This window comes from Octopus bimaculoides, chromosome 12 (assembly GCF_001194135.2).
Source record: "Octopus bimaculoides isolate UCB-OBI-ISO-001 chromosome 12, ASM119413v2, whole genome shotgun sequence".
NCBI lineage: Eukaryota > Metazoa > Mollusca > Cephalopoda > Octopoda > Octopodidae > Octopus > Octopus bimaculoides.
This window is the reverse complement of record NC_068992.1, coordinates 58,290,590-58,301,629: the sequence shown is the minus strand read 5'-3', so window position 1 is coordinate 58,301,629 and position 11,040 is coordinate 58,290,590. Positions and strand designations below refer to the sequence as shown.

The 11,040-nt window shown below is 35.7% G+C and overlaps 2 protein-coding genes across 3 annotated transcripts in view; both read left to right on the top strand.

Moving 5' to 3' along the window:
• The window catches only part of LOC106876348 (uncharacterized), a 19,745-nt gene extending 17,970 nt beyond the window's left edge, over positions 1-1,775 (top strand). The window contains exon 2 of the mRNA XM_014924849.2: positions 1,406-1,775. Coding sequence (XP_014780335.1) covers positions 1,406-1,408 — 3 coding nt within the window. The 3' untranslated portion in view covers positions 1,409-1,775. The remainder of the gene's footprint in view (positions 1-1,405) is intronic.
• The window catches only part of LOC106876311 (Golgi integral membrane protein 4), a 181,624-nt gene that overhangs the window by 149,007 nt on the left and 21,577 nt on the right, over positions 1-11,040 (top strand). The window lies entirely within an intron of this gene.

Genomic DNA, 11,040 nt, shown 5'->3' with positions numbered 1-11,040 from the left:
TTATTATTATTATTATTATTATTATTATTATTAAGGTGTTGGATTGACAGAATCAAAAGTATTAGAGAAAACACTTTTGGCTCTTCACATTCTAAATTGAAATCCTGCCAATTTCAGGTTAATAATGTGGCTGTGTGGTAAGAAGCTTCCTTTCCAAGCATATGGTTCCATGTTCAGTCCCACTGCACGGTATCTTGGGCAAGTGTCTTCTCAGGCTGACGAAAGCTTTGCGAGTGGATTTGGTAGATGGAAATTGAAAGAAGCCCATCATATATATGTGTGTGTGTCTGTGTGTGTTTGTATCTTTTTTGTTCCCCTACCACCACTTGACAACTGGTGTTGGTGTGTTTATGTCCCAGTAACTAGCAGTTTGGCAAAATGGAACGACAGAATAAATACCAAGCTTTAAAAAATGAATACTGGGGTTGATTTATTTGACTAAAATTCTTCAAGGCAGTGCCCCTGCATGGCCACAGTCTAATGGCTGAAACAAAGCTAAAAGACAGCTACTTTTCAGAATCCTTAGAAGATATATTTATTTGCTGTATTTATTCCACTTCTTTATATTTTCGATTCAAATCTTGACACGGTCAATTACGCCGTTTATCCTTCTGTTGTCAATAAAATAAAGTCACAGTCAAGTACTGGGGTACCATGTAAACAAATTAACCATTTCCCCTCAAAATTGCTGGTCTTGTCCCAAAATTAGAAACAATTATTATTAGGATGCTAAATTACTGACCCAAATAACTTGTAGTATTTAGTTACATACCTTTACATTCTAAGTTCAAATATTGGAGATGATTTAATCAACTGTTTTCGTTCCCAGAGTTTGACAAAAATGAAAGAAATTATTATTATTATTATTAGGTTGGTAGAGTGTCAGACAAAATGCCTTGTGATATTTAATCATGCCACTTTATGTTACAACTTCAAATCCTGCCAAGGCCGACTTTTGTCCTTTCAAGGTCAACAAAATACATGCCAGTCATGTACTGGGGTTGATCCAATAGACTATACACTCTTACTTCTCTCCCCTCTCTCCAAAAAATGTTTGTGACCCTGCACCATGCAAGAAATCATCATTGTCATCATCATTATTATTATTATTATTATCATTATTATTACTACTATTATTATAAAGGTGGCAAACTGGCAGAACTGTTAGCATGCCAGACAAAATGCTTAGTGGTATTTCACCCGTCGCTACATTCTGAGTTCAAATTCCACCAAGGTCAACTTTGCCTTTCATCCTTCCGGGGTCGATAAAATAAGTACCAGTTTAGCACTGGGGTCGATGTAATCGACTTGCCCTGCCCTTTAAAAACTGCTGGCCCTGTGCCAAAATTTGAAGCCATTATTATTATTATTATTATCATTATTATTATTATTCTTTATTTTCTAGTGAGAACCAGCATAGAGTAGAGAGGGTATTTGCTGAAACCGTTGCCCAATTTTGATTCCCGGTTGGAACTATTTCACTTCATTTACATCACTAATGACCTTGAAAGGCATGAATATCACTACTTCCCATATTTCCCTATCACCCACTAAAATCTCTCAGCCTTTGTAACAAACTGTTATTCTGTTATTTTTTATCATCTTTTAAAAACAAATAAACAAAAATTAACCATTTTCTCCTTTTTTACGTTAAAAAAATTTGTTTCCTGCTTTTTTTTCTTTTTTTCTTGAAGCTTCTCTTTTCTTATAAATAAATAAAAAAAAAGCTTTTACTTAAATAAATAAATAAAAATAAACCTTTTGGGACAACTAAACTTGGTTATTGTCATTGTTGTTGTTGTTGTTGCTAACATGCTTTATTTATTGACTGCCATATAAGAAAATATATACTTTAACTTTTACTAGATATAAATTTAAAAAAATTAACACTCTGCTGGCAACTGATTTTCATCAATTATTATTATTATTATTAACTTTCTGATGGTGGCAAACTGGCATAATTGTTAACATACTAGAAAAAATGCTTATTGATATTTCACATCTTTACATTCTGAGTTCAAATTCAAAGTTAACTTTGCCTTTCATCCTTTCCGAGTTAGCGAAACAAATACCAGTCATGCACTGGGATTGATGTCGTTGACTCACCCATTCCCACTTAAAATTTCAGGTCTTGAGCCTATATAATATAAGGCACAAGTCCTGAAAGATTATTATTTGTTCTGCATTCAAATCCCTAACAAGGTCATCTTTTCTGCTCATCTTTCTGGGGTTGATGAAATAAAGAACTAGTCATATAGTAGGATTGATATAATTGCCTAGATCCTTCCCCAAATCTTCAGTCTTGTGCCAATGTTAAAATATCAAGGGCTATTGATTGGTGGACTCAGTAAAGCATTTAACAAAAGGTTTTGTGATATTTGTCCCAGTTCTTTACAATAGCAGTTCAAATCCTGCCAAAGATGTCTATGCTTCTCATTCTACTGGGACTAATAAGATAGAGTACTGGTCAAGTAGTGGACTGATTTCATCTATCTAACCGATTCTTCAAAATATGTTAAAAATAGTAGTAATAATAATAATAATAATAATGATAGTTCTTTTTTATTTCCCTTATCTATGTCAAATCTTAGAGATGTAGTACTTTCCTCAAAACATGTGTTGTTCCAAGTATTGCTGCTAGCTGTGTACTTCCTATAATGTTTGGTATTCGCAGATTTTCATGCCAGAATATTGCTTTCTTTGAGATGGTCCCAAGTGCATTGATCATGATGACTTGTCCAATTTCCCTTCCACCTGCTGTCAAAACCGTCTTCTAGTTCCTTATACTATTTTTGAATAGATATATCGTATCTTTAGCTGCCTCAACCATCTCCAGACATTTTAGAATCTGTGAGTGATAAGCTTGTCAACCTTCTCCAATAGTTCCTCAAAATTGCCTGATTCTTTGTTCTTCATGATCCCTTCCTGCAGTCTTTCTGTTTATTTGCTAACAGTTCATTTCTTTCAAGGTGGTCATACAATTTTTCCCTATAATTCCAGTTAAAAGCTTCCACATCATAGGTAAACAAGCAATCAGACAATAGTTACTGGTCACAACATCCTTGGCTAGGTCCTTCTGGATCAGCACTGATCTTCCTTTGATCATCTATTTTAGTACAATTCCTTGGTGTACACAGCCTTGTGGGAGCTTTTGTAGCTTAGGAGGTAAATCCATCAGTCCCCTGAACCGAAATCCCTGAACTAGGTCTGGGTCAGGTGCCTTTTCTCATTTTACAAACTCCTGCTTGTATATCTCCCAATGTGATAGTAATGTCCTTTTGTATTTCTGTGTCACTTAATTTTTCTTCCACTTCATGAAGCCAGGGGGCTCTGTTGTTGTGTTTGACATCCTCTGACCAGATCTTGTTGCAAAATGAAGTTGCTTCTGTGGTGGGTTTGGGTAACGCTGCCTCTTCCATCCAGAGTTTCGTTGAACAGTTTCTGGTTTGTTCTAAGCAGTTCATTTTGTTTGAGCTGTCGGCCTCTTTCCTTGTATCTTTTGATCTTAACTCCACTTGCTTTGCCAAACAAAATGCTTAACAACATTTTTTTCTGACTTTATGTCCTGAGTTCAAATGCCACCAGGGTTGACTTTGCCTTTCATCTTTTCAAGGTCAATAAAATAAGTAACAGTTGAGCACTGGGTTCAAGGTAATCTATTACCAACTTATAATTGCTGGCCATGTGCCAAAATTTGAAACCATTGTTGGTATTGTTATTATTATTATTATTATTATTATTATTGAAGTGGTGAGCTGGCAGAATCATTAGCATGCAATTTGTGGATGAGACCAGCTTTGCTGCTCATAACCTCATCCCAATTTGTATCCAACTGGAGATTTTAACCAAACTCCACAAGTAACTTAATGGTTCATCAACCCAGTGCCCTAACAAAATGGGCCGATAACATGGACTTGCATTTCCAGGTGCCATGTTACAAGCCAACCAATTTGTTCAAATTAATCTTAGCATATTGCTTTAGAATGGTACCAACCATTTCAATTTCTATATTGTCTTGTACTATTAAGGTAGCACCATTTGCTTATGCCTACACAGCTCTCTTGCATTCTAGTTCAAATGGAATATCCCTTAAAATCACCAGGTATGCAGTAATGGCCATAAATCATTACATCCAGAAGGGTTAAGAGAGGTTAGCCATGACAAACTGAGCATGTGGTGTCTTATCTTTGCTGATGAGACCTCGGTGGACTGAAACATGTCCTCCGTTATCTATATTTAGTGAAATTCTACCTTACCATTTGCTAAATTTTGAAACTATAATTATTGTTAGGGTCCATATGCTAGCTAAACCAATTAAGCTCTTGCCTTACAAGATTTGGTGCCATGCTTCCATATTCATTTGCTTGTTTCACATCTATTTTTGCATGTTTGCATATTACTGAGGCACTGTTTTCCTGCTAGACGCTCTTCCTGTCAAAAATCCTTACCTGTTTTGCAACTACAATATCTTTTTTGCTCATCTTTAAAAGTGCAGTGCTATAGCATGATTTATTGAAAAAGAATGTCACAAACTTCACAGTCAGTCGCTCAATTTTATTAATGTTCACGTTCTGTGAAGCACAGAATATTTATATTCAGTCAGACATGAGCATGCACACACATTAGTTAGTTAAAATGGTCTCTGTTTTTCGAACTCACTCATAAAACCATGGTTGGTCTGAATTACTTAATTCCTTTGCTTTCTATGGAGCATAGGCTGTCAGCAACATTTCTCCACTGTTGTCAACTCTGAGCTAACTGTACTTCCTGTTCCCCTGAGAGAAAGCCTTCTTCTCCCAGGTTCTTGTTGGATTTGAACTGTTATTGACACTTCCATAACCTGGCATTTTTCTAAGAAGGGGTGTTGGCACACCCATATTTTACTTGTAGAAAGGAGTGGTCCATATTAGTTTAGCCTCTATCTTTTGACTTGTCCGGTATGGAAGAACCAACCAGGAGCTTGTGCATCACTGGCATAGCTCTCAGGGTCAATGAGGCACAACAGCCACTACATCACAAGACCTAGATGTGGTGGTGAATCTGTGGCTACATTAAAAGACACTTGTGCAAGGTGCAACATTTAAAATATTGGTAATTCTTTATTTTGTTTAAAAAAACTTTTTTTTTTATCTTGACCAAAAGCAAAGTAATATGTGAATAAATAATAGTTCAAAGGTTTCATCTTCTTGCTGTTTTTCTTCTTTATTACCTCCGCCTTAGCGAAGGTACAGATATTGTTTTCAGTCGTTTTTGTTTGTTTGTCTGGGAACAAGATATCTCAAGTACCATCGGATGGATTTAGATGAAACTTTCAGGGATGTTTGGCCTCATGACTGAAATGACCTGATTAGATTTTGAGATTGATCCGGTACCAGACAAGGATTCTAGATTATTTTTCCTGTTTTTTTTTTTTACTTAATTTTTGAGAACGGTCAGGTTCATTTTTAGCATTCTCGTTTGTGAGAGCAGTTGAATTTATTTCAGATATTCTCATTTTAAAAATCATCTCTGATTAATCATTGAGAAGACATTGGTGTTGCTTTGGCAGAGGTTTGCACTCTTTGAGTGCTCTTGTTGCTATTATTATTATTATTATTATTATTATTATTAAGGTGGTGAGCTGGCAAAATCATTAGCGCCACAAGTGAAATGCTTAGCAGTGTTTCATCTGTTCTGAGTTCAAATCCCACCAAGGTCGATTTAGCTTTTCATCCTTTCAGGATTGGTAAAGTAAGTACCAGTAGAGCACTGGGGTCAATGTTATCAACTATCCCTCTCCCGCAAATTTCAGATCTTGTGCATATAGTAAAAAGGATTACTATTATTATTATGTTGTTTTTTTTCTTCTTTCTTCAAATTTTCTTCCAATTCTCGCCAAGTGTTTTCGTTACACCTAAGGCAGAGAAGCTCATTGTATGCATTCCCAGTTTACACACGCAAATTCACAGGTAAAATATGTATTTTAAAACAAATTAATAAATAAACAAGTTCAAGAATGGGTGTCGTTTTCACAGCGATAATGCTCTTCTCAGTACATGAGTCGTTCCAGTTAACACAATTTTTTGCACTTCCTGTAGGGATGGTAAGCCTGGTATCATTTTCAAATAGGTTTCAGTACCTTTTTTTTATCATTCCTAGAGCTCCTACAATCACTGGTATGGTAGTCGCCTTGAGATGCCACATTTTTTTAATTTCTATTAGCAAGTCGTTATATTTACTGATCTTATCAAATTCTTTCGCCGCTATATTGTGATCGCAAGGAATACTCATGTCAATTAACAAACACATCTTTTTTGTCTGTTCTTTTATAATAATATACGGTTTATTAGCTTTTATAGTTTTGTCAGTATGTACGGGGAAGTCCCAGAGAATCGACACATTTTCTCCCTCAGTCAAAGCTTCAGGATGGTGTTTATACCATTTGTCAGCAGTTTTGAATTTATAATGCTGACATATTGTCCAGTGTAAATACTGGCCGACTCTGTCATGTCTTGCTTTATATTCTACAGGTGCTAAAACTGATTAGATTTTGGGGTCGATCTAGTACTGGACAAGGATTCTGGATTATTTTTCCTGTTTTTAATTTTTGAGAGCAGTTGGGTTCATTTTTAGTATTCTGGTTTGTGAGAGCAGTCAAGTTTATTTCAGATATTTTCATTTTAAAAAATCATTTCCGGCTAATTGTCCAGAGGACATTGGTGTTGCCTTGGCAGAGGTTTGCGCTCACTGAATACTCTTGTTATTATTATTATTATTATTATTATTATTATTATCAAAATGGCCACCTGGCTGAATCATTAACATGTCAAACAAAATGATTAGTGGCATTTCTTCCAGACCTTTACGTTCTGAGGTCAAATCCCACTGGGGTTGACTTTGCTTTTCATCTTTATAGGGTTGATAAAATAAGTACCAGTTGTGCCTTGGAGATTGATGTAATCAACTGATTCCTCCTAGGTTAACTTTATTTAATGAAATAAACTAGCAGTTCACTTACTTCAACTAAGCTCATTATAATGAACTGGGATCCCTCTTCTGAAATTTCAATCCTTGTACCTATGTAAGAAACAGTTATGGAGTAGATACTGTTATTGAAAGCAACTTGCTTAATTAAATCAAATTGATTCATCTGTCCATCTTCATTGCCCACTATTCCTGGTAGAGTTGTTGGGGTAGAGTCCTCAGGCACTTCTTGTATAGGGTCCTATCAGAAGCAACCATCTTCAGACTTTGGCTAGATTCCCCAGCATGACCAACAGTGACTATGGATATTATCCAACCATCTCGTTCTTAGTCTGTCTCTAAGTCTCCTGCTGATTGGCTCTGCTTGAAGAATCTGTTTTACAATTCTTCCTTCCAACATTCTAATTACATATTTGTAGTCCTAGAGCTGTGACTTCTCAATACATAGAAGAAGCAGCAGCTCAACCTGGAGAAAACTCCTTGATCTCCAAGTTATGCACCCTGTCAAGTAACATCATTCCAGAGACCCATAAAAGGAATCCCGTTTTGACCACTTATATTCACGATTGTACTCATTCAAACGTTACCTAATACTTATGGCCATAGGTGAAGATAGGCAAATATGAAAATCAAATAGATTACTTTAGCTAAATGCACAGAGGCTTGTATGATATATTAGATGGCGATCAATGGAATAAATATTATATTGCAAATAACTTGCTTGATTAAACCAATTCAATTACTTGAAATAAAAATATAGAAACATTTCCAATATATTAGATGTGGGTCAGTTCTGTTGATTATATTGTATCCTTTATCTCTGGTTCTCTCTACAGAACTAGACTTCTAGGTTGCCAAAAGAAATCATTATTTTATTAGGAAAGTGGTAGATGAGCAGAAAGGCAGCAGGTTGGCAGCATTTTAAAGTTGATAAAATAAAAAAAAATGTCTTGTAGCATCTGGTCTGGTTCTTTACGTTTTGAGTTCAAATCCCGTTGAGATTAACTTTGCTTTTCATTCTTCTGGTTCAAAATGTCTTGTGCCTAAACCAGAAAATAACTATTTCATTGGGAACATGACAGATTGGCAAATTCATTAATCCTTTAACATTTAAACCGACGATATCTGGCCCAAATATTCTACTTGTTTTATGTTCAAACTGTTAGAACCTGCCACTTGCACCTACCCTACAATGTCATTCTAAAAATAGACAATCACATCATTGCAATATCAAAGTTGCAAAATAATGCATGATGAATTCAAAAGAATGAGAATAAAGAAGCATTACATTTGACAGAGTAATCTGAATGCTAAGCGGTCAAAGTGTCGGGAAAAAGATGCCATGCAGCATGTGTTCTGGTTCTTCACTGTTTGAATTCAAATCTTACCAAAATCAAATTTACCTTTCATCCTTCCAGAATCAATAAATTACTATTGAAGTAATGGGTTTCATTATTAAGGCAGTAAGCTGGTGAAATCATTAGCACACCGGGCAAAATTGCTTCGCCGCATTTTGTCCGCCTTTACATTCTGAGTTCAAAATACACCAAGGTTCATCTTGCCGTTCATTTTTTTGGGGGTTGATGAAATAAGTACCAGAGGAACACTGGGGTCAATGTAATCAACTAGCCCCTTCCCCCAAAATTTCAGGCCTTGTACCTATTGTAGAAAGGATTATTATTATTACTTACACTGTTGTTGCTTTGTATTGTATGATCTGTTCCAAGTCTCACCCAGAGACCTCATGTAATGGCAGGCTGGATGTTTTACTGTAGATGTTATTTATGGTTGGCACTGATATATTATAAGGACAGGAGATCAAATTCTGAGGACCATGATTCTGTTAAATTTGTAATATTTTAAATCTGAAAGATTTTAAAGAGACTCTGGTGTTCTCAGATTGACAATGTTTTCCTTAGGATGTAGACAGTATCCATGAGAACAACTTTTTGTAATTCTGATACTTTTGGGTTTCCATAGTGTTCAAGAGTGCCATTTGGCATTACCCCCAAACCTCTGATGATCATAGGTACAGTTGTCTTTCTTCATTATTATAATTATTATTATTATTATTATTATTATTATTAAGGTGAGTAGAGTCGTTAACATGCTGGGTAAAATACTTAACAGCATTTTGTCTGGCTTTACATTCTGAGTACAAATTCTGCTGAGCTCAACTTTGCCTTTCATCCATTCAGGGCACATAGAATAAGTACCAGTTGAACATTGGGGTCAAGGTAATTGACTTATCCATTCCAACGAAATTACTGGCCTTGTACCACAATTTGAAATCAATTTTGTTATCATTATTATTATTGAGTGAGAAAGCAGTGCATGCTATCAAAGTGACACTGGGGTAAAATATACAAAGCCCAGTATACCCATCATGACTACCCGTCTGATAAGGGTACACCAGGCACATGCATCACAACCCTATGTGCACGAAATGGTGATCTCATATCAAGATGAACAGCCCATGACCTTGCAGGTGGGGTCCAGTTAGAGTTTTGTTCAGGTCGAGTAGCCCATCCCACTCAAAAGGTCCCTGAATTAGGGTTGTTTAAGGATGTTAAACAAAACACCTAAGTTTTCAAAGGTGAATTATCCAAACCCCAAAAAATTCCTCTCAACACATGGCTATGATGCTCCCCCACTACTTCTGCTCATGATCAGAGATGCACATATCGTCAGCCACCAAGGGACATGCTCGACTGGTTACGGTCAAGCAACTGACAAGCAAATCTGTGGTATTAAGCAGAATATTTGCTGTAGCCCAAGCAAATACCAAGACAAAACAATGTACATGTGAACACTTCCAATCAATTAAGATCAGAAACCTTGAGAGCCACTGCCTGGTACTGCATCAGGGCATTTATTATTATTATTATTATTATTATTATTATTGTGGTTAGTAGTAGTAGTATGATTTCAAATCCTGTTGTGGTCAATTTTGCCTTTCTTCCTTCCAGGGCAGAGAGTCAATAAAATAAATTACCAGTCAAATTACTGCATTTAATGTTATTCTCTAGCCTTCTCACCACAAAATTTCAGGTTTTTTTCCTATGGTAGAAAGGATTATTACAAGTTTTATTACAGGGGTGGTGGATCAGCCAAATCATGAGTTCATCAAACCAAATATTTTGTAGTATTTAATTATGATCCTTTATATTCTGAGTTCAAACCTCACCAAGTTCAGTTTTGCCTTTCGTCCTTCCTAAATCAATAAAATGAAGTGGATGTCAATTACTGGGGCTGATATAATGAACTGTTCCCATCTCCCTGAATGTTTGGCTTTGTAAACTATGAAATAAACCGTTACAGAAAGATAGAGAAAGAAAGCCAGACAAACAGAAAGGTAGTAGTAGGAAGAGGAGGAGGAGGAGGCAGTGGAGGAGATGTATGAAGTTAGAAGAGTGGCAGAAACAATGGTTTTAAATTAAATGCTTCATAGTTTATTTTTTAATTCTATCCAACTACTTTCTGATATCAGATCCATCTAGGATCAGATTTTACTGAAATCTCACAGGGCTCAATGAAATTAAATAGCAAGTATGGTTTGTAGGTTGTTCTTCTAACTACATACACACCAGTCCCTGTCTCTCTCTCTCTCTCTCTCTCTCTTACAAATCTGTGACCTTGTCCTAAATATAAGAAACCGTTATTCATTGGTGCTAAAAAAAAGTTTTCCTTGTTGAAAAAAATGTAAATGTTGCATTTTATAATTTTATATATTCAACATCGTTTTCAACGTATATACCACACAGGCACACTGCCTCATGCTCTCTTTCTTACTCTCTCTTTCTCCTCCCCACCCCTCTTCTATCATAATCACTTTCTTTTCCCTCTCAAGTGAAAGTCTTTATTCATTGCAACACTGATCCTATCTATACAAGACTATATAAATACACAAACACAAGCAAAAAGCAATGAAAAATTGTATCACTACTCAAATATTTCAATAAATTCTAAGAGTATTAAAGATGTACTTGCACACACACATATATATATGATCAGAATGTGCAAGTAATATTTACATATAACTGTGTACGTAAATATATATATATATATATATATATA